Source organism: Alosa pseudoharengus, unplaced genomic scaffold (genome assembly GCF_046254945.1).
Source record: "Alosa pseudoharengus isolate Yale_2024_CS ecotype anadromous, Long Island Sound unplaced genomic scaffold, YU_APseudo_1.1 YU_APseudo_1.1_scf_16, whole genome shotgun sequence".
NCBI lineage: Eukaryota > Metazoa > Chordata > Actinopteri > Clupeiformes > Clupeidae > Alosa > Alosa pseudoharengus.
This window is the reverse complement of record NW_027468630.1, coordinates 15,917,857-15,942,676: the sequence shown is the minus strand read 5'-3', so window position 1 is coordinate 15,942,676 and position 24,820 is coordinate 15,917,857. Positions and strand designations below refer to the sequence as shown.

Genomic DNA, 24,820 nt, shown 5'->3' with positions numbered 1-24,820 from the left:
AAATGCCGATACCGATAGTTTAGAAAATGCCTAATATCGGCCGATAATATCGGCCCGCCGATAGATCGGTCGGGCTCTACTTTGTTTACAATATTTCCAGGCTTCAACCAGACAGCTGAATTAAAGAGCTAGAGTTGTAATTGAAATAGTAGGCCTAGGCTATAGGCTAATCTGCATAAAATGTGCTGTCATAAATATCAGACATTCAGTATTCTCTCTTTTTATATCAGGAATCAGGATATAAAATAATACAGATATACAATATTATATTCTAATCCTCTGGTGTTCCAAGGTAGGCTATTGAAATGTTGTATGTATCGAACCGTGTGTCAAAAATCGTGATACACCAAACTCACGATTCTGACTCTGAGGTGTGTGTGTGTGTGTGTGTGTGTGTGTGTGTGTGTGTGTGTGTGTGTGTGTGTGTGTGTGTGTGTGTGTGTGTGTGTGTGTGTGTGTGTGTGTGTGTGTGTGTGTGTGTGTGTGTGTGTGTGTGTGTGTGTGTAGGTGGTATTTAGCGATGAGACTGATTCTGACTCTGAGGTGTCTGTGTGTGTGTGTGTATAGGTGGTATTTAGCGATGAGACCGATTCTAACTCTGAGGTGTGTGTGTGTAGGTGGTATTTAGCGATGAGAGCGGTTCAGACTCTGAGGCGCCCCCTGTTGCTGAGGTGAAGAAGCGATCACCACAAACGTCCAGGAAATCCCGCCCCCCTCAGAAAGCCCCAGCCAATCAGAAAGCCCCACCAGCTCAAAAAGCCCCTCCCACCCAAAGAACAACTCGTGGGAAGAGCGCTCTGCACCAATCAGCCACTGCGCCTCAAGAGGGAGTGGCTCTGACTCAACAGCGCCCTAGAAGGGGTCGTTCCAAGAAAGACTCCTCCCACTGTGAGGAGGTGGAGACGTTGCGTACCATCGAAGATGAAGAGGACCTTAAAGGAGACCAGAGCCTGGACCTCCTCCAGCTCTCTGACACTGACACAGGTGTGTGTGTGTGCGCGCGCACATTTTGTGTGTGTGCTTGTGAGTGTGAATGTGTGTGTGTGTAGAGTTTCAGGTACTGTATGGATGAACGCATATATATATATATATATATATATATATGTATATATATATGTATATGTGTGTGTGTGTGTATATATATGTGTGTGGTGTGTGTGTGTATATTTATATATATATATATGTATGTATGTATGTGTGTGTGTATATGTGTTATATTCTCCCCCCCAAACAGCTGCTGGATATGAGCTTGTGTACTCATTACTTCCCATGCTTCATTGTTTATGGTGTGTGTGGCCTTAGGAGATGCTGTGGACGGTCTAGATGAGTGTGAGATCCTAAGGCGAGACCTTGGTGCAGAAATGGGGTGTGGCCACGTGATTGACATCAGGAAGGCTGTTGAGCCCCTTACACACATTCACTCTGGAATGGGTATGAACACACACACTCACACACACCCCTTACATCTTGCATGGGGCTATGACTGTAACTGTAACGGTGTGTTTCCACACACCGAAGTTTCGCGTCGCTCTCATTGAGGTTGAATGGAGACGAAATTCGCCCTGGTTGGGCGAAATGAAAGCGAATCGCCGAGGCAGGCGAAACAAAGTTGGCCAAAGTTTAACTTTATTTAAATGAGGACCATTCGAGAACCAATCAGGTCCGCGTCTTTGTGTTTGGAGGCGGGAGTTACAAAAAAGTCTGACCAAGATGGCGGAGACTAAAACGTCTCTACACATAAAACAAAGCACCAACAACCGAATTAGCGAACCCAGAGTTACAGAAGACTGTTAAAAACACTTACCAACTGCCCCCCTACCAGCACCTCAGTCACGCTATCCGGAGAAATTTTTTGGTCACCTCTATTAACGATTTACGGCTCCTCCACTGTTTACATGTGTTTAAAACGCACTAAAGGGTGTTGCTGTGAAAACGCCCTCGAGTTTAAAACGCACTTAAAGGGGAAATCTGGTGAGGTTTCACATAGATCTCCGTTTCTCGAGGTCACCGAGTACTGTCAGTGTGGAAAAAAACTAAAACAATCGGTTTTACCTCGAGTTGCTACAGCCAGCAGCTAACGCAACCAGGCAGCTACAGCTCTACACTCATGTCGGTGAGCTCCCATGTACATGCCCCCATAGTGTAGCGCTGCAGTTCCCATGAACATGCCCCCATAGTGTAGTGCTGTAGCTGCTAATGTACATGCCCCCATGGTGTAGTGCTGTAGCTGCTAATGTACATGCCCCCATAGTGTAGTGCTGTAGCTGCTAATGTACATGCCCCCATAGTGTAGCGCTATAGCTCATGTACATGCCCCCATAGTGTAGTGCTGTAGCTGCTAATGTTCATGCCCCCATAGTGTAGCGCTATAGCTCATGTACATGCCCCCATAGTGTAGTGCTGTAGCTGCTAATGTACATGCCCCCATAGTGTAGCGCTGTAGCTGCTAATGTACATGCCCCCATAGTGTAGCGCTATAGCTCATGAACATGCCCCCATAGTGTAGCACTGTAGCTGCTAATGTACATGCCCCCATAGTGTAGCACTGTAGCTGCCTGGCTGCCCTTACTGAAGGACAGATTCACTAATACTGAGTTCACTGTGTGTGCCATAGCTAACTTTCCATGTTCGTTTGTGTGTGTGTGTGTAGACCTATCTCTAGACTCCGCCCTCTCTATCCTGCAGTCGTCTTGGCTCCTCCTGCAGCATGCCCCGCCCCCCTCCCTCTTCTCCCGCCTGTCGTCCCTCATCGCCCAATCACACGGACACAAAGACCCTGTCACCACGGCGATGATGCACTCAAATGCCCTGGGAATTACCACACGACATCACATGACCCGCCTTCTGGCATCACGCATGAGGTTTGTAAGCGTACACAACACAAACACAACACACACTCACACAATACAAACACAACACAAACTCACACAACACAAACACAACACACACTTACACTGCGACAGACTGGTGCGACACAACACAAAACACAACACACTCACACACACAACACACACTCACAAAACACAAACACAACACAAACTCGCACTGCGACAGACTGGTGCAACACAATACAAACACAACACACACTCACACAACACACACCACACAAACACAACACACACTCACACCACACAAACACAACACACACTCACACCACACAAACACAACACACACTCACACAACACAAACACAACACACACTGCAACAGACTGGTACGACACAACACAAACACAACACACACACACACACAATACAAACACAACACACTCACACTATACAAACACAACACATACAAACACAACACACACTCGCACTGCGACAGACTGGTGCGACACAATACAAACACAACACAAACACAACACACACTCACACCACACAAACACAACACACTCTCACCACACAAACACAACACACACTCACACCACACAAACACAACACACACTGCAACAGACTGGTGCGACACAACACAAACACAACACACACAATACAAACACAACACACACTTACACAATACAAACACAACACACACTCACGCAATACAACCACAACACACACTCACACAACACAAACACAACACACACTCACACTGCAACAGACTGGTGCGACACAACACAAACACAACACACACTCACACTGCGATAGACTGGTGCAAAGTTGTTACTGGAACCCAAAAAGGCTGAGCTGAACATTACTTGGGGCACTCCATATATGGGTAAAAGATGGCTGCCATAGAACATTGCTTGGGGCACTCCATATATGGCTTTTTTGTAGTTGAGCTGCAACAGCCAGGAGTAGACCCATGACAATGTGGCCTTTCCTCACCCCTGCAGTCTGTGTTCACAGGAAGTGGAGGAAGTGCCAGCCAGACGTGGCGGACGCTCTGGAAGCTCTGAGTCTCAAGGAGACGCAGAAGGAGACTCAGAAGCTCCTCACGTTGCAGCAGATCTTCTCTTTCCCGACTGCAGAACCCCGCGCTTTCCCCCAAACACACACACACCAGTTCAGCCAGCAACTACAGGACCTCCCAAAAGGTACACACACACTGCCAAGTTTGCGTCTGTTGTCTGGTAATGTTAAGGATGTGTGTATGTTGTCCCACGATGTTATGGGTGGGTGTGTGTGTGTGTGTGTTGTCCTGTGATGTTAGGGGGTAGGGTTGGGTATCGTTCAATTTGATCAATTCCCATTCCGATTCAGCTTCCTATAGATTCCTCATTTCTATTCCAAATGTTATACAAATTGTTTAGATAAAATATGAATATATCTTTGTTCTTTATTCCAAGAGTTGTCTTGTTTACAAGTATTGAGCTACTGAAATATACATTAAAATACTAAAAATACATATAGATTAAAATAACATCTAGGCCTTTATAATCTCAAAATAGGTTACACATGACCGTTCGCAAAAGCCACGCCCCCTAGTTATTGTTACTACGCTCGTCAAACTCCGGAGACCGGAGTTGTCTAGAAATTCAATGGTAGATGTTAAGACTGTCTGTAAAGGTTACAGCACAAGAGGCTCTTTTAGAGAGCCACGGACCTAAATTAATTTACAATAATTTACAATCCGTTGAAAGAAAGTATGACATGGAGACACATGTATAAAAATTCATATCTAGCTTTGTTGGGTGACAAACTTAAACGGGAGGCGAGTGTGGTTCACTGATATTAATTTTATCTGTGCTATATAGACTTGCATGCATGTTACAATTTCCAATTTCCAATTTCCTTGTCCCTGTTTGCAATAATTAAGGTGCTATTGTGTTTATGAATTAATAGGCGGACCCTTTAATAATTTTAATTATTCCGGTTTTTGGATCTGCTTATTAATACCGGCTCCTAATCTTTCTTATTCCCCATTCTACTCGATAATACTTTGGTTCCCAACCCTAGTCAGGTGTGTGTGTGTGTGTGTTGTCCTGTCATGTTAGAGGGGGGTGTGTGTAAGTTCTGTTAAGGGTTTCTCTCTGTGTTTCTCTCTGCAGGTGTGATTGTGTGCATGTTATCGGTGGTGGAGGCGTGTCCTGGCACGATCGACACCCTTTTGCTGACTCGTCTGGAGAGAGACTCCGCCCCCATAACCATACGCATACCCACTGCCCAAAGACAGGTGCGTGCGTACTTGTTAATCATATTATATATATTATATCAGCCAATATTAATTATATACAACCCCTGGCTAAAGAAATGGAATCACCACTCTTGGAAGATGTTCATTCAGCTGTTTTTTTTTTTTCTTTCTTTTTTTTTTCAGATGAACATTCTGGCATTGTGAAACCTAGCTAAAAAAAATGCCAATTTTGTTTTTTGTAATTTAAGGCAATTTATTTTACAGAAAAAAAATGGAATCACAAAATCCTAACCCTAATCACAAACCTACATCATAGTACTTTTTTTTTACACCTTATCACATATAAAGCTTTGGACAAAAGCATCTGCCAAATCCCACAACCATAAAGATGATTGCCTGAAGAAAACAAGACAGTTGGTGCAGCCGTGGCATACTGGTTAGCGATTTAGACTTGTAACCGGAGGGTTGCCGGTTCGAACCCCGACCAGTAGGAACGGCTGAAGTGCCCTTCATATAGCAGTCAAGTCAGTTTATTTGTATTGCGCATTTCACATGCACAGAGTGCAACCCAAAGCGCTCAACACAAGACATTGACACAAAAGACAAAAGATGCCGGACAGAGCGGCGTAGTCGCCAGCGTACCCGCGACACCAAGACATAAACAAACAAATTTATGAGTGGTGATTCCATAATTTTTGCCAGAGGTTGTATTATATCAGCCAATATTAATTTTTAACTCAAACGGTGGTATCCAAATGCCAAATGTCTGGAGTTGTAGGGTCAGGCTTTAAATTTGATCTGGATGACTGAATAAAATGACTTTTTTTGTATAGTACAGTATATGGTTTTGTTCTATTTGGTTATCCCACAACAATGTCCATTTCTGCAATGACATGTTTTTTTTGTGTGTGTTTGTGCGTGCGGACGTGTGTGTGTGTGCGCGCATGTGTGTGCATGCGAGCAGAACTCTGTGAGTGTGTGTGTGGCTGAGTTGGAGGCCATTTTGGAGCAGCAGAAGCAACTAAATGGCGTCTCAGAGAAGAACCAGTGGTGGGAGGGAAGGAGGAGCCTTGACTCACGCATGCAGGTACACACACACACATACACTTGGGCTGCACAATTAATCCAGTTTTAAATTTGTTGTCGGGTAGCTTCATGGTCCAGGAGAAATAATGGCAGCATAACGTCTGATTGGCCACCGGTTTGCTCGAGGGGTTCGTGACACCTTTCCCCAGCTGTTTTTTTGGCATCGGTGTGAACGGAATTATTTTTAAAAAGGAGGGGAAATATCCGCTTTTCCAAACAGCTTACCCTGCTACGTTTTTCTGCTACGTTTTTTTATTTCATGGTTTTAGATTTCGCTATCAGGTGTTGTACAAGATATTGACAGCTCAATAACTTAAAAGAAAACAACCAGAAAACAATGTAAGGCATTTGTGGAGAAGAAGGAAGGTTTGGGTGTTCTTCATACAGCTCACTGTAAGCTATTCAGTTGCTCTGATTGGTTAGGTCTATCCAATTGAGTGCAGAGGCATTTTCACCCCCGGTGAATTGATTTTCATCAGTCGGTTGAAACACACCCCATAATCACGTCTCAATAGGGCACTATGGAGGAAGGGGGTTGTCCTGTGAGGAATTTGTTCTCTGCATTTTACCCAACATCACTTAACTGTAGCCTACATTTGACTTATCTAGCAACGTTACTCTCCTTGACTAACGTGATCCAAAACTTCCAAGACACACACTCTCTCTCACACACACACGCACGCTTCATTTTGCTATTTGCCTCCTGGCTCCTCAACATGCCAGCTTGTATGTAAACACTCGTGGTACGAAGTACCAGGCCGGCAATGTTTCACCTCGTTTTTAGACACACGATGCGGCATAAAGACGTGTCCTCTCCCTGTCAATGTTGCTCCTCTAACTAAAACGGCTCATCTCTCTCTCTCTCTCTCTCTCTCAGAGGCTGCTGGAGCACATGCAGGAATGTCTGGGGGTGTGGCTATGTTTGCTCCTCCCCTTGACCTCTGACCCTGCCCTCACAGAGCAGCTTGCCCACCCGATGCCCCTCCCACCCTCCTGCTCCATCACAACACACATGCTGCAGGTGAGTGTTTCTGCATCTGTGTCTTGGCCGTTTGAGTGTATGCTCTTGTTTGTGTGTAAGTTTGTGTATAAGTTTGTGTATGTGTTATTTAAATCTGAGACTGTGTGTGCGTGTGTGTTGCAGGTTGTGCTCTCTGCAGCTCCTCTGCTCTCCCACTCTGACCTGCAGAGTCTGGCTGAGGGGGCGGGGCTTGATCCGGAGGTGTGTCTAAATCTCCAGAAGGCGACAGCCAAACTACAGAAGCGGGTGGAGCCAGAGGGACACACGGTGCTCATCTTAGACAAGGTAACCACACACTAGGGCTGTAACGATTTACGATTCGAAACCGAAATCGCGACATTCATATCCACGATACTGTGTCGCGGTGTGAAAAGGCAGAATCGCGACACACCCTTTCTAGTGTTTCACGCAGTGCTTTGCAGCTTATGCGGCCGCAAAAGCAACCCACAACTCCCGCTTTACTTATCGGTAGCCTACGTTGTCCAAAAACAAATAAATAAATAAATAATAATGTCATACCTCTTCCTTGCTTTCATTGTAGACTATGTGTGCAACTTTACCAAACAGTATAGAAGTAAACCCCCTCTCCTTGCCCCGCTCTCTCTCGCGCTCCCTCCCTCCCTCTCCTGCTCAATGAACACGAGCGACTTAAATAAAACATTCACAATCGTGAAAGCAAGGACGCATAGACGACTAGCTAAATTACTATTAAATCCGCTTAGCATCATAAGCATGCTGCACATATTTGTTTAAAACTCTTCCATTGAAGTTGACTGATCATCTCAATACCAACGTTTCCCAAAAGGGCCTGTCCCAAGGAGAACAACACACATGGGGAAACTGAACAGTCCAATCAGTAGACTATGATAGGCTAAGCTATATGCTACTTTGTTTACAATATTTCCAGGCTTCAACCAGACAGCTGAATTAAAGAGGTAGAGTTGTAATAAAAAATAGTAGGCTATAGGCTAATCTGCATAAAGTGTGCTGTCATAAATATCAGTCATTCAGAAAAATATTTTTATATCAGGATATAAAATAATAGATATATTATATTGTAATCCTCTGGTGTTCTAAGGGAGGCTATTAAAATGTTATTTAATAAAATGTCTAGCTTTTTTGGTCTCTGCATTTATCCCAATCTGTGAATTAGTGAAACGCACACAGCACACAGTGTAGTGAAGCACACACTAATCCCGGCGCAGTGAGCTGCCTGCATCAACAGCGGCGCTCGGGGAGCAGTGAGGGGTTACAGTAGGTGCCTTGCTCAAGGGCACTTCAGCCGTGCCTACTGGTCGGGGTTCGAACCGGCAACCCTCCGGGTACAGGTCCGAAGTGCTAACCAGTAGGCCACGGCTGCCCCTAAAGTGGAAGTCTCTCCACCGAGTGTTACATTAGATTCACAATCAATCACGATTCGATGCAGGTAAAAAGTATCAACTGGTAGGTTAGTAATGTGTAAAATGTGGCGACGGCACACAAACTTCGGCAAAAACGTTTAGTATGCACTTGTGGGGATGTCCTACAGTTAATGTGAATCGCGGACTATAACCAAAGAAAGTAAAGGAGATTATTTGCACCAAATAAAGGCTGTGGTTGTGTTTCTACAACATGTTGGCACAAAACGTAATTTCTGTCAACTATGACTATGTCCATGTTCAGTAGCCTATGTTTTTCATTTAGTCAAGCAGTGACATGTGGTTTAATGCATGGGGTAACATGACGTGAGACAGACAGAAGATGAGCCTGTCTTTAGTGGCCTATCCCTGAATTCTGTCCCTCTCAAATCACTTTAAAATTGTGTGATTAGCAACCAGAATTTAAAAAAAAAAAATCCCAGAGAGACACCCCCGGACCCCCGTGTTATTGTGATTAGGCTATAGGTCCAAATCTAAATGTTTGGGTTCAGTTTATGAAGTGTTGCTACAGCATAATACTGTGTAATACTGTGTTTGTTATTTATGGGGGGAATCAGGGGGGCGATTTTGGAATCGGTGGGCTTGTGTGTGTGTGTGTGTGTGTGTGTTTTGGGGGGGGGGGGGTCCAGGAGAAAATTGCCCACACACACACAATGCTCATCTTTGTTTAGTACATATTTTAATACACATGCATCCTCGAAAATTCAGCAATCTGAAGGACTTCATCCTTGGTAGAATTTGGTAGATTTTGATGGGTGCTTGACATTGGAACAGTACTTGGGCGGGACTCGATGACATAACATCCTTCAAATAGCAGCCTTGAAGGATCCCACCTTGAGTTTGAGAAACAGCCCTAGTGAATTATGCTAAGCTAGGTTAACGGTGTCTGACTGGTTTATTGCACACACACAGTGAATTATGCGCTAAGCTAGGCTAACGGTGTCTGACTGGGTTATTGCACGCACAGAGAAGAGAATGGCATGTATCCTCTTATCTAGCTTTGGGGTAGACGGCAAATAAGTTAATTTCCCAAAAAGTTTCCCTGGCAAACCCCATAGACTGTCGTGCCAAAATATTAATCTTATTTGTTTGCCCTTTTCTTGCTTAGATTTTGTACAAAGTATCGAGAAATAAACCCAGCAAATAAGTGTGAGGTTATTTGCGAGGTGTCTGCCAGCCAGTTTAAGTTATGTTAGTAGGCGAACTTTAGCACAACTGCCCAAGGTACTGCTTGCTGGCGAAGTGCTAATTTCAAAACGTTGCTGACATATAAACACTTTACAAACGGATAACACTGTCATTGTAACCAAAATATGTCTGAGTTTATTTGCAAAGCTTATGTCAGTGAACTAGCATGTTGCTAATCCCCACAGTAGGCTGCTTGAAACACAGACTATCAACCACTGTCTATGCTATCAAAACACAGGACGAGTTGACCAATCACAGTCCTTGTGGTCTGCGTTGCCTCGACGCAAAGTTAAACATTTTTGGAGGTGCACGTCGAGCTACGGCGGAGAGGGGTTTGCGACGACGCAGAGGGGTCTGCAGGGGTACGCCGTCAATTCGACGTAGAAGTTTCCCTGCTCCTTTAAATGTCCTTAATGGTACCCTTACCCTGAGTGTCCTAAAAGTTGCCCTTGCCCTGAGTGTTCTTAATAGTTCCCCTACCCTGAGTACCCTTACCATGAGTGTCCTAAATGGTGCCCTTGTTTTATCATTTCAGTACCTCCAGAAGCTACCATGGGAGAGCATCCCATGCCTCAGGCCTCGCACAGTCACACGCATGCCATCTCTACAAGCAGTCCTGGGACATGCCTACCTTCAGAAGGTGCGCTCACACACGCATGCCTCTCATGCCCGGCTGCAGAAATTACAAAGGCAAATGGATTCCTTCTGTCGTGTTAATGCTGTTTGTTTTTGTGTGTGTGTGTGTGTGTGTGTGTGTGTGTGTGTGTGTGTGTGTGTGTGCTGTGTGTGTTTGTAGCTGGATGCTGAGTGTGTGTTGGCACAGGGTGTGGACCCTCAGCAGGTGTTCTATATTCTGAATCCAGATGGAAACCTCCCAGATACACAGCAGCGCTTTGAAGAGTGGTTTAGCAGGTAACACACACACACACACACACACAGATATGATTACACACCTCCCAGATACACAGCAGCGCTTCAAAGAGTGGTTTACCAGGCAATGTGCACATGCACGCACAAACACACACACGCACACGGAGATATGCTTACACATCTTCCAGATACACAGCAGTGCTTCAAAGAGTAGTTTAGCAGGTAACACACACACACACGTTTTTTCAGTACAGTAAGGGGCAACTCCACGCAAGTCCATACTTCCACTCACGTCCATAACGGCAACTAAATACCATGGCATTGTGTTGGCGTTATGGATGTGACAGTTTTGCGTGGAATTGCCCTAAGCCTGTAGCTACTGCAAACCTAAAGATGTTGCTGATGCCCAGCGGGAATAGTATTTTGAAAAGATGTCAAATGTTTTTTGATGCTAACTAACTAAACTGATATATGGTCTGCCACTTAATATGTGTGTGTGGGAACTCAAATTGGAAATATGGTCCACAAGCAAATAAGCCTGCTGTTGATTAAGACTGCATTTGTTACCTTTAGTACTCTACACTCTCCTAAATATCTCTACACTCTTCTAAATATCTCTACACACTTGTAAATATCTCTACACTCTCCTAAATATCTCTACACTCTTCTAAGTATGTGTGTGGATTTGTGTAATTCTGTTATTGTTGTAACGTGACTGTGTGTGTGTGTGCGTGCGTGCGTGCGTTTGTGCATCTGGTTGTCCTTCTTCCTTAGCGAGGAGGCGTGGCAGGGTGTGTGTGGCTCCGCCCCTGATCCAGGAAAATTGCAGGAAGCCATGGCAACCAAGGACCTTTACATGTGAGTCACTCATGCACACACATGGCTCACACACACACATGTACACATCTTGGAGAACTTGGCACACACACACACACACACACACACACATAGTGTTGTCACGATACCAAAATTATGACTTCGATAAGATACTTGCCATAAATATCGCGATGCTCGATACTGAAACGATACTGCGGCGAAATCCTAAGATATCTGGAAAAGAAAGGACTCATACCTCCTCCAAGTGTATTGAGTCATTTGTGTTGAATTCGGTGCACTTTTGTAGTGTGCAGGTCAATTCTGGGTTCTAAACTTCTAAAATTCCTACATAATTATTATTTTTTATAGTCCAGTAAAATAGTAGGCCTACTTTGTGTGATTAAGTCCTTTATTGTTTGTTATAGTTAATTTATATTGTGTTGTGTTTTGGCAATAAAATAGCTTTAAATAGCCAAACTAGGCTAGATCAAGGTCAGTGTTGAAATTACTGCATGCAAATCTTTAGGCCATCTGATGTACAGTATAGGCTACCCTAGGCCTTCCCGTGTTCATGGGATTTCTTTGACAGTTGCAAAGGGAAAAATGTGAAGATAGTCTTCTTTGCGCCCAGTGTACAAGTACGACGTTCCAACCACTCAGGTCTTCGTCAGATAGGCCTACACCATTACCTGTTGCAATATATCTGTGTGCATTCCTACATTACGTCTATTTCTTTGATAACATGATTTGCTACCACGTAACAATAAGCCGCTATTATTATTAGGACTCAACACGCTTTGGTGGTAATATATGCTGTGGGCTTTAATTAGCGCATTTCTGGTAGCCTATCCTACATCTGGGCAATAATTATTGAACAAATTGCAGTCTACATGCCATGACAAATATTACCAGTAGTAATGACCGAACATGAAATAGATTGTTTGGTAATGTTATTCTGGCGTTATGTCTTGTCAAAATTCATTGATGAAGGAAGGTTCGCTTTATCCCAGAGAACCATACTCGTTTCACTTAGACTAAAACAGAAGAGAAGAACTTGGCACTAACCATGTAGTTGTGTTTTCTATAGCATATTTAACCTGTCGTTCTTTGAACTCTTTAAAAATGTTGGGATAGGTCTGCGAGGTGTTTAGCCAAGTTCCATGCGTAGCCTACTGCTTTTAAATGACTTTGAAACATATTTTATAAACGGGCCCCATGTGTACCTGATGGCTTGCCTTCACTATTCGCGATATATCCGAAATAGTTCCAGATTTCACATCACCTTTTGTTTTATCCACCAGGCCGAGGACTGTCGGCAAAGAACTATGTTGACGTTGCTGTGCACTTACTCACTCAGAACTGCCTGCTTGACACGCCCACTTGCATAGATGCATGGAAGGAGCAGTGAGAGCAGCAGTTCACACAGACACAGAAAGTTATTATTTTAATAAAGTATCGATTCTAAAAACGTCGGAAATCATATTGTTTTTTGCGTGAAGACATCGTGATACCTTTTTAGTATCGATACACCGTGCAACACTACACATACACACATACTCATGTACACATCTTGGAGGGCTTGAAGCTCACTCACTCTTACAGACACGTACTCACACATCTGAGAAAACCTAATGCACTCACTCATTCTCACACACACACACACACATTCACATATCTGAGAAAATCTAATGCTCACTCTCATCTAAGGCCCATAAAGCTAGTGGGGGTTTGGGTTAAAGGAAAACACCAGCCATTTTAACGCGGAGCTCAATTGTTCATGTTCACAGAATACCATCGGTCGGGAAAAAGTGAAGAAAAAAAGCATGTGCTAAACTGTGCCTTTGTGCCTTCTAACAGACTCAAAATGCCATGATAAGTGATGTGCAACATGAACAGAGGCACAAAGGCACAGTTTAGCACACGCCCCCATAGCACCGCTTATAGGCACTTTGGCTGCTTTAGCCGCTAGCCGGCTAACTCTCATCAGACAGCACCGTACAAGCGTCTGACAGAACCTGGCGCTCACTCACACACATATATATATATATATATATATACACACACACACACACACACACACACACGAACCTGGCGCTTACATACACATACCCATACACACACACACGCATCTGGGGCAGCCGTGGCCTACTGGTTAGCGCTTCGGACTTGTAACCAGAGGGTTGCCGGTTCGAACCCCGACCAGTAGGAATGGCTGAAGTTCCCTTGAGCAAGGCACCTAACCCCTCACTGCTCCTCGAGCGCCGCTGTTGTAGCAGGCAGCTCACTGCGTCGGGATTAGTGTGTGCTTCACCTCACTGTGTGTTCACTGTGTGCTGAGTGTGTTTCACTAATTTACGGATTGGGATCAAAAGAGTATATATACTTACTATATATACCTACTTACTTATACTGACAGAACCTGGCTATGACACACACATACACACACAAAGTATTATGAGTTGCCCAGTACACAATTTTGTTATATTTCATGAGATGTTAACACATTTACCTGATAAGAGTGATAGAATGACATACAGCCGGACACAAGTTAATGTATAGATGTTCTGCCGATTTCTTACATTTTTTTGGGAAGCTTCCAGTTCTGACGAGGTGATCTACAGGTGTGGTGTTAAACGGCATAAAAAAGCTTTAACCTCATTCAAATGAGCATTGCTCCGTTAAGAATACATAACTTTATTAAAGGGGAACTTGGCAACTATTCCAACATAATAAACCTATTTAGAAATCATTTGGATGATTCAATGGCCATGTTCCGTTGAAAATGGTAACTTTCCCCGCTGCCCCTAGCGTCCCCAGGCGGAAAACCAACCTTGCAACATTGAGACTACCGTCCCAGAAAAAAGAGAAAAGTGTGTTTCTTACCTTCATCCCACATTGTTCTGCCGAATTTATGCTAACCGTTTCGCTAGCTTGTAAACAAATCCATGTGCTTCATCGTGACCTTTTTCCACAGTTTGAAATAGCTTCATGCACAATTTCTCCAGAAGAGGGGGAAATATAGCTAATCCTGCCAAGTTTCCCTTTAAAGCTTAATTAGTGTCCAGTCTATGTGTGTTTTACCCTTTCATTGTATGTCTCCTTCCCCTGTATGACCCCTGTTTCCATAGTTACGTGGGTCACGGTGCAGGAGCGCGGTTCCTGGACTCAGGGCGTCTGCTGAAGGGTGAGGTGCGCAGCGCCGCCCTGCTGTTTGGATGCAGTAGTGCAGCTCTGAGCGTTAACGGACTGCAGGAGGGGACAGGGATCGTGCTCAACTACATCAGCGCCGGCTGGTAACACACGCGCACACACACACACACACTCAACTACATCAGCGCCAGCTGGTAACACACACACACACACACACTCAACTACATCAGCGCCGGCTGGTAGCACACACACACACTCCCAACACGCACTCAAGTGTTATACACACACACTTCCAACACACAGTCACAAACTCAAGTATTACACACACACACTTCCAACCAGTGATGGGAATAACGGCATTAAAAATAAACGTGTTATTAACAGCGTTACTTTTCTCAATAACGGGTAGTCTAACTAATTACTGTTTCCATGACCACAACATCGTTACCGTTACGGACAGTAAAATGCGCTGCGTTACTATTGCCCAGTGTTTCAAACGTTTTCCGACCAAGGACCACTTAACCAATAAAGAAAAATCACGGGGCCCCTAGCAAAAAAAACAAACAGTAGATCCTTCAACAGCATATTACACAATAGGCCTACTCATTGACAGTGTTGGGGAGTAACGGAATACATGTACCAGTGTTACGTATTCAGAATACAAATTATGAGGAACTGTATTCCGTTACAGTTACATTTTAAATAGTTGGTATTTAGAATACAGTTACTGGGTAACGTTACACCTGCCGTTTGTCTGCTCGTCCCCTCACCGGTGTCTTCGTGCTGATTTTTGTTTGCTGCTTCCTCAGACTCATTTCCCTCATCCACTCCACTATTCGTTACAACACTGTGTCTGTCTGTCTGGTTTTTGAGCTCGTTTCTGTCCCTTTTTTTTATTATTATTAAAAACCGGTCCATTTTGTGTTTCGCTAGCGGAACTAACGTCGCCTGCCTGCAAACGTTTTGTAAACAATGCCACAATACCCCCTTTAGGAAGCACCATTAAGGCTTAATAACTTCCTTTCACCTTCATTATTTGGGTGAAGGGAGAAGTATAATTCAGATGTTTGCGTTTTTGTAGTGCAGTATTGTATGTTTATGAAGCACATTTGAAAAAATGTATTGGCTGTGTTACCACATACAGTGGATCCCATTTAGAAGTGGCCACTTCATTCGCGCTTTCCGTGATTCAAGCAGCTGCGTGAAATGTATTACAACTTATCGCCACGAGGTGGCAGTTTAAGTCCGCTGTAGCATTGCCGGTAAACAGGGCAGCGGATTGCATTCAAAGGCGTTGCAAGTGGCAGTGAGATACTGTAAGCAGAACGAAACTAAAGATCACCCTTGTTGAAGTCATACAGTAGACTAGGCTAAATCGGAGCCTACCTTTGTTTTTATCAACCTGGGGCCTTTGGCGAACAGTTCAGGCCTACTCAAAATGAGTAAAACCAAATTTGGCGAAACCTCGCAACAACAGGGGGCAGGCATAAAAATGACAAATTAATGGTTATTTATGGAGTTTATTAACTCAAAAAACCACGACGGATAACCATGGTCAAACGTTTTGCATTGGGGACGTGTAATACTGATAGCCGGTACCCCGAGAGGCTAGAAAACGGGGTATATTTTCATCAAAAGTAGCCTACAGGACGTCTCTCGCGTTTGCAACAGCTCGACATAATGTAGGCAACTAAGCCAACAACGTGGGCACAGGTTCCCTGTTTCAAGATGAAAATGCTCATTAACCAACTACTATATTCTTAATACATCAAATATTAACGTAACCTAACATATCTTAGTATCAATCTTCCACTAGCTAGCTAGCTAGCATTAACGTCAGTGGGATTTGCATGGCTACTCTCCACAACTGCTTGTCACCTTGTATGTATTCTAAAGTTTTGAATACACCCATCCATAGCATAATTAAGTCCCTTTTGATAGCTTCTGGAGGAAAGTAAATCCTTTTATCGACCAAAACGTCCTCAAAGCCTGCTTTCATTTACTGTCAGCTGCCATTGTCCACAATGTATTTGTGGGTCTGGTTTGTTTGTCCGAGTTTTCACACGGTAACAATGGGGGGCGGGGCTTAGCGACAGGTCAATTATAGCTTGACGAGCCGCATGTGGCTCGCGAGCCGCGCAATGAGTAACACTGCTATAGCCTAATAAGCTCATTGGAGCTGCGTTACTATAGCCTAATAAGCTCATCAGAGCGACGTTCCTATAGCCTTATAAGCTCATTGGAGCTGCGTTACTATAAGCTCATTGGAGCTGCGTTACTATAGCCTAATAAGCTCATCAGAGCGACGTTACTATAGCCTAATAAGCTCATTGGAGCTGCGTTACTATAGCCTAATAAGCCTATTGAAGCTGTTCTCGTCCAACCAAGCTCTCTCAGCCACATGAGTTGAAGTGCTTTGAGTGAATTTCTTTGGCTAAGGTAGAGTAAAATTTCAGAGGCAGAGTCAGGCGGGTGTTCACACACAAACACACACACACAGCCTACGACCAGATAACACATGATCTTGGGAAAATGTAAACATTAGTCTTCCTGTTGCTATCCCTCTGCTAACAGGATTAATTCAGACTACAACACTGATGCACTAACTAAACTGCTGCACTAACTAAACTAGATGTGACGCTAGGTCTAACGTGACTACAAAACTGCTGCACTAGCTAAACTAGATGTGACGCTAGGTCTAACGTGACTACAAAACTGCTGCACTAACTAAACTAGATCTGACGCTAAGTCTAACGTGACTACAAAACTACTGCACTAACTAAACTAGATGTGACGCTAGGTCTAACGTGATGCAAAACTGCTGCACTAACTAAACTAGATGTGATGCTAGGTCTAACGTGACTTAGCTTACAGATTGGCGTCGAAACAACAACAACAACAACAACACTGTTATCTTAAATAGGCTCATATCACTCTAAGGTCACCTTCAAACAAGTAAAAGGATGCATTGAAATCATTTGTTTCACTAAGAAAACAGGACAATATGTCTACAGAGATGACACAGGTCCCATGACAGGGCTAGGGTTATGAGCGTATTAAAATACAGGATATTTAACAGGAAAATATTAAAACAGGAAGACAACGGGGGGGAAAAAGTTAAAATACGTGAGAAACCCGGGAAAAATGGGGGGATTGATGACTGTTCTAATTTCTTGAAGCACCTCTCATCGTCAAACACTTCTACAAAACTAGTGGCCAACAATGCCGGTCTTGATAGTTGAATTTAAAGCAGCCAAGCTTGATTGAACATAACCTAGCCTACAGTTGAATTTAAAGTTCCATTAAAAGGGGGGGTTACATAAAAATGTAACGCAATATACTTTCCCTGGTAACTAGTCAACTTTTATAATGCTGTAACTCAGTTACTAACTCAAGTAAATAGTAACTATAACTAATTACTTTTTTAAAGTAACATGCCCAACACTGCTTCCAACACACACTCACACACTCAAGTATTCTACACACTCACTTTCAACACACACTCAAGTATTAGATTACTGTGGCACTGGTGTTCTTTCTCCAAACTCTGGCATACCACTAATATCATTTTGTATTGTGTGTGTGTGTGTGTGTGTGTGTGTGTGTTAGTCCTCTGGTTTTAGGGAACCTGTGGGATGTGACGGACCGTGACATTGACCGCCTGACGGTGGCGCTGCTGCGCTCGTGGCTTTCTGGGGGCCCGGGCTCCTCTCTGCTTGCTCACCTGCCTGCCGCACGCACAAACACACGCCTCACACACATGATCGGAGCCGCGCCTGTCGCCTATGGCCTGCCCGTATACCTCAGATAACACACAAGCACACTTGTATCATATCCAAGCTCAACAGCAACTCACACACACATACTCGCGCTTCATGACTTTCTCAGGTATGAGGAGTGTAAGGTTTTAAAAGGTTTTATTTATTTTGCTTTTATTTTCATGACTTTTAATGTAAAAACCCTTTTCTGAACATTTAATATCATAAGCCATTAAATAAACATGACAACTCCTTGGTGTGTTCGCTTTTAAAGTATTCAGGAAGTACCTTGAAATAAACATTAAGATGTTTCCTTGAAGCCTTTGCCATTTCAGTTGTTTTCTTTAACTGTACGTACACCGCCACCGACTTGAGCTGCAAAATATACAGGAAGTAATTCATTTTCAACGGAAGATACAGGAAGTCATTCATTTTCAATCAGGGCTCGAATTATCTTTTTGTCTTTAAGGGGGGGGGTCTCTATCTCATAAAAAGTTGGCACACCCTGTGCATAGCCTAACAAGGCGATGAAATAGCCTAGGCGTACAATATGCGCACGGTAGGCCTAGGCTTTACCTTGACACACGCACACATCAGACATAGATTTTTCATAGAAATTGATTGCTTTTAATTAATTTCAACATATTATTGATTGTAATAGTCCATATTTCATTTCAATTTCACAATACAAAGAAATAGACTAAACGATTTAGTCTGCCATTCTCAATTTCACTTTTCTAACTCATTTGAACCAGACCACCGTCTCAGATAGGCTATCCTCAGTGCAAAACACAATAATGCATGTAGTATAACTTATACACAGGGAAAAAGCACTAACTGGCAGAAATTATAATCCATTGCAGCCAAACTATGTTCTAGTATTGTTGAACCGTGGAAAATTAATAGACGGACAATTTTGGAGTTTGCACTGAGATGTCGGGTAGCCATTGAATATTCCGACATGATGAGATTGCTAACAGGTGTTTTAAAATATCTGGGAACTTTCCGGAGCTCTGAATGGCAGAGGATAGCTACAGATCAGACAACACAATCATTGTAGGCTGCATTATGGGCCATAATTTATGGCTTTGTCAATCAACATAGAAGAGGTGAAGCGCAAGTTCAACAGCAAACTGGACTTTTCAGCACATATCAAACCATATAGGCTAGCCTAATGAACGCCTATGTAAATAGACAAAACACTCGCATCAAAGCAGGGCGACTTCTTCGGATTTGCGAGTACTGTCAAAACGATCGTATACGGTTTGCTCATATAGTCTAGTGGTGTGGTGGTGTGAAGTGTCATGCTGCGTTCAAGAGCGTAGGGTAGATCTCCCGTAGTAGCCTATATTTTAATTTAACGTCTTTAATGGTAAGAGATCGCACAGGGATGGATAATGAGCGGTTGTTTAAGATTAAATTGCAATGCCAGACACCTTCAGATATGAGAGACCCCCTCAGGTTTTTGACATTGTTGCTTTCATGGGAGCCAGTCCTCACTCTATGGGAGCTCGGCTCCCTCTGGCTCCCACGTAATTCGAGCACTGCTGTGTGGACAAATGATGAAACAATATAATAGGCTACAATGCCTCTTAACATGAAATTGCTAATTATTTGGGGAATTCATCATCTACAGTAGCTACATGAAAATATTCAGAGAATCCAATCTTAGCAAACAAGGGATAGAGCTGAAAAACAATGTTGGATGGCTGTGCTCTTTTTGACCTCAGATGAAACTGCATTAAAACCAGACCTGTTTCTGTAATGAAAGTCATTGTAGCCTACGGGCTCGGGTCATAGACGGATTAATGCATGGGCAAAGTGGACACGTGCTCAGGCCCATAGCACTCCTGGAAGACTTGAAAAATTGCACTTATTTATCGACATGTAACACGACACATCCGCGATTGATATGACTCCGTAGAATCAGGAGTCCAAAGAACAGATTTCAGGGCGGATCCAACAGACTCCTGGCGCAGACCATTTGGGCGGATATGATAATAGGCCTAATGGTTTAATTTATCACCATAGCATTTTACGCGATTTTCTTTTCAAGTGTTATCTATTAGGATAATTTTGTTGGTCATAATACTGCCAGTAATATCAACTGTTGCATTGACATCAGAAAATTGGTACAGTCCTGCGCATTGGTCACCCCTGAAAGGGCAGTGAACTGGCTATATTGTGTCATTTTCCGAGACGAGCGGGAGATTCAAAACACAACCCGAGTCTGGTGGATATCCTGGGAAACAATTGTGCATTCTCTAGGGCAGTCAACATCTGCGAAATTAACTTCGCTTCAAAAGGGCTTCCTGTCGCAATGACTGACTGGAGGAATACAGACGAACAACAGGTAGATGTAACATTAAACTTGCGCTACGCTTTTTCTCATGGTAACTGAAGATGGTTGCAATGTTTTCAAAGGAAATTCCAGTTAGTAAATGCTTCAATAAAACGTGCAGTTTACCCTATTTTAGCTAGCAGCTACCCTCAGTGAAGCCTACCTACTGATCAAAACATACAGATCGTCTATGAAGATAACGTTAATGGAACCTGCTCCATTAAGCGGTTCGATTAACGAGTTAAATGTTCTGTGTCTTGTTTTGTGTAGCTAGGCTATAGTCAAATGCTAAGTGTGTGGGTCCGGTGATTGTGTATTAACTAGCAGCTACAGGTGTAAAGACATCGACATGTAATGACTAACATTAATTATTATTATATAACGTTAATTATTAACCTAGCTACCATCCTTATTCGTTTCAAGGCTGCAGTTGGCTAACCTGACTCTCTCCAGATGAATTTCGTTCCGCCTAGCTCCACTCATCTAGTGATGGGCAAATGAAGCTTTGGTGAAGCACTGAACCACTTTGAACAGTTGATTCGAAAATGGGTTCATTACTCGAAGCTTCAGTAACAGCGACCTCTCCTGGTGAAAAGCCAAGACTGCATCTAAATTATCCCGGCTAGATAGTGGGCAGAAAGCTTTACTAGTGAAATAAATCTAGTGCACGCACCTAACCACCCCATCCCCCCACATACGTAGTGCACATGAATAAGAATGGGATATCATTCTTTTAACAAATAAAGATTGATCAGGAGCGATCAGAATAAAGTTTTCCCTTGTCTCTCTTACATTGTAATAAAAATAAATCAATACGAACAAACTATGCTTGTCACAGTAGAGACTACGAACCAAATGCAATGTTGTGCATTAGCCTAAAGTGTTTAGGCTTTGAGCGCGCTAGACTAGAAACGAGGCCCTGCCCGTTGCAGTGGCAGCACGATTGGTTCGCGAGGCGGTAGTGCTGTAAACCACTCAGGTGATACATTTAGAGAATGAAGCAGTTTCTGCTTCGGACGTCATATGTCACGTGATTTTTCCGTACCAAAGCAAACTTCGGAGCAGTGGTTCAAATGGAATTGTAGTTAATGGTTTGAAGCACGTATTCCGTGTCAGACTGCCATCACTACACTCATCCATCTGGGATCACTCCATTGAAGTGTTGCTTCAGAAGGCTGGGCCTAATCAAAAAATGCTTGCATATGATTGGATAAGCCACTTGTCCATCATCTATTGACGTGCTACTTCAACCACTCACATCGAAGCCAACCCGTGACGTGACGCCACTTCCGTTTGCCTCCATGGGACCTATCTTTCAAAAAAATTTGAACGCCAGTCTATGGCGAAAAAGAAATTATTTTCTGGTCCCGGTTGACTTGTGCCTTGAATTACCCATATGATGTTTGTAAATTTTAAAGAAAAAAGAAAAAATAACTGATTAAAAAAAATAGTGCAGATTAATCGATTCCGTATGACCTTTGACCCCGAGCCGTTCTAGTCAGTAACCATTAGACTGTAAAATGAAGGAGAGAGAAGAAAATGTGCTACCTACAGTAGATCATTGATTGGAACATTTACTTTTAAAAAATGGTCTGATTGTGTTGATGAAAATAAAGTATTGATTAAAATAAAGGCCTCTGCAATGTCTGCAGCAAGGAATTTGCATATCACCGGAGTTCGTCAACTCTAAAGTCGCACATCAATGCAAAGAAATAGTGTTGACATTGAGGGAAGTGTTAAATTATTTTCATTGTGTCCCCTAGGTTATATCTGTGCCTTGTATGTGCCTTGTATGTGAAAAAAAACTTCTTCCCGAAGTACTTTTTAATTTATTTCCTCCGCATATTAGGTCATATCATAGATTATTATGGCCATTATTTGAACAGTGACAGATTATTGAAATAATAATAAAAGAGTTTTTGAACTTTAATGTCACAAATACAGATTATTCAATGATGTATTGGAATTTAAATATTTAAACATATATATATATATATATATATATATATATATATATATATATATATATGTGTGATTAATTTAGATTAATTAATCACAGAGTATGTAATTAATTCGATTAAACATTTTAATCGATTGACAGCCCTAGATTAAACACATCAGGTAAGTTGCTAACTTTAAGGCTAATAAACAAACCATGCTACCGTGAGTAATGTCGAAGAGTAAAGTCACGTGACTTCTTTTGTAGTTCGTTTATGAAACAAAAGGAGCAATTTCGATTTTTTTAAATAAGGCAAAATAGTGTCTGACATTTTCACAGTTAGAAGATTATTACTGTATAGACAATGAAAAATATTTTTGGTGGATAACATCGCTAATTTGGCTTCACAATATTTTTTAAAAAATAGGTCTATGGGACTTAACATTGGAGCTGCTCTTCGATAGGAACGCAACCACTTGGGGCGCTGGTTTTCACTTTCCCTCCCTATGTCACATCTATGAAACTCCCGCCCTGCGTCCTGATTGGCTCTACCATAAAATCTGGTGCAGAAATCACTCTCAATGGAAGAGGTCCCAGATGGATGTGAGTGAAGCTAGGCGGAGCTAAGCGGAACGAAATTCATCTGGCGAGAGTCAAGTTAGCAGTTGGCACCATAGACGTAAACAATAACAAAGCTTCTAGACAGTTGATAAAGCTAACTAGACAATCTTTGCTTCTACCAGAGAATGTCTGATAACGGGATTCTGAATGTGCGGGCAACTTCAGCTTCGTAATAAGCGGAACTTTCACAATCTTCTTCTGTACTTTCAGTTTTGTAGGTCAGTGAATTAAACATGTCAAACGGTGTCTTATTGAGGTTTGTATCATTTCTGTTTGACCCTTGTGTGTGTTTGTGTGTGTGTAGGCTCGTGATGTGTATGAGCGTGAGGTTCGTGTAAGGGACGCGGCGTACAGACTCCTGCAGCTCTGTACCCACAAAGAGCAGAAACTGGAGGCCACCAAGAACATCCTTACCTCCAGTGCCAGAATACACACACACCGCACCTACAGGTAATGCGCACACACACACACACACACACACACGAACATCCTTACCTCCAGTGCCAGAATACACACACACCGCACCTACAGGTAATGCGCATGCACAAGCGCGAACAGACGCTCACACACACACACACACACACACACACAAGAACATCCTTACCTCCAATGTCAGAATACACACACCGCACCTACAGGTAATATGCACACACACATTGCACCTACAGGTAACACACACACACACACTAGAGTTTAGATTCTCCGCCCGAGCCGGAACCCGCAGGCCAGGTGGGGCCGATATTTCCCGCCACTATCCCCGGGCCGGGCCCTTGGTCAAGCATTTGTGTTTTTTTTTTTTATCACTACTTTATTAGCCTAATTGGGTGGGGAGAAAGCTATGCCATTATCAGAAACATTCTATATATTTTAGCAAAGTATGCCTTAGTAACACTTTTTAGCAAAGTATGCTTTGTGTACAAAGTTGCACAAGTTAGCCTAATTGGGTGGGGAGAAAACTATGCCATAATCAGAAATATTAAATATATATTTTAGCAAAGTCGCTACACTTAGGCTACAAAGTTGCAAAATGCAACACGTGTCATGCACAGTGTCTCCACTCGCACGCATCACACCGGGCCTGCTGTGCTGGGTTGTGTAGCTTAACTGCAACGTGGAGCTTCAAGATAAAAAAACAGGAGAATTACCTTTGAGCAAGTTTGGAGGAAAGTCGGAGGTATGGAACCATTTTAAAAAAGTCGTGGGCAGTGACAACATATGTGTTTGTTGTGTTGGCTTTGTCGAGTGCATTAAGTGCGGCACGCTGCTCTGACAGCAAAAAAACAGGGACTTTGACGAGGAACAGACACATGAAGCAGCTTGCCATGGCATGTCAGCCTTCAATGTCCTCTTTTGTTACTTCTCCAAGCATAGGCTACCCCTGAGAGCGAGACAAGCCCTCACAGAGAAATGCGTTGAGTTTTGCTGCAGGGACATAAGGCCATTTTACGTTGTAAGTAGCTTACGTTTCTTCATTCGGATCCATCCATCCAGCCGTGGCCTACTGGTTAGGTCTTCGGGCTTGTAACCGAAGGGTTGCCGGT

At 43.1% G+C, this 24,820-nt stretch overlaps 2 protein-coding genes across 2 annotated transcripts in view; both read left to right on the top strand.

Annotated features, from left to right (window-relative positions):
- The window catches only part of espl1 (extra spindle pole bodies like 1, separase), a 61,553-nt gene extending 42,856 nt beyond the window's left edge, over positions 1 to 18,697 (top strand). The window contains exons 21-33 of the mRNA XM_076287214.1: positions 618 to 984; positions 1,303 to 1,431; positions 2,651 to 2,861; positions 3,844 to 4,031; positions 4,986 to 5,110; positions 6,036 to 6,158; positions 7,035 to 7,178; positions 7,302 to 7,463; positions 10,320 to 10,424; positions 10,581 to 10,696; positions 11,429 to 11,512; positions 14,599 to 14,763; positions 18,230 to 18,697. Coding sequence (XP_076143329.1) covers positions 618 to 984; positions 1,303 to 1,431; positions 2,651 to 2,861; positions 3,844 to 4,031; positions 4,986 to 5,110; positions 6,036 to 6,158; positions 7,035 to 7,178; positions 7,302 to 7,463; positions 10,320 to 10,424; positions 10,581 to 10,696; positions 11,429 to 11,512; positions 14,599 to 14,763; positions 18,230 to 18,431 — 2,121 coding nt within the window. The 3' untranslated portion in view covers positions 18,432 to 18,697. The remainder of the gene's footprint in view (positions 1 to 617; positions 985 to 1,302; positions 1,432 to 2,650; positions 2,862 to 3,843; positions 4,032 to 4,985; positions 5,111 to 6,035; positions 6,159 to 7,034; positions 7,179 to 7,301; positions 7,464 to 10,319; positions 10,425 to 10,580; positions 10,697 to 11,428; positions 11,513 to 14,598; positions 14,764 to 18,229) is intronic.
- Positions 18,698 to 20,589: 1,892 nt separating this feature from the next.
- Positions 20,590 to 24,820, top strand: part of rtkn2 (rhotekin 2) — a 29,835-nt gene continuing 25,604 nt past the window's right edge. Inside the window, exons 1-2 of the mRNA XM_076287213.1 lie at positions 20,590 to 20,731; positions 23,584 to 23,729. Coding sequence (XP_076143328.1) covers positions 20,699 to 20,731; positions 23,584 to 23,729 — 179 coding nt within the window. The 5' untranslated portion in view covers positions 20,590 to 20,698. The remainder of the gene's footprint in view (positions 20,732 to 23,583; positions 23,730 to 24,820) is intronic.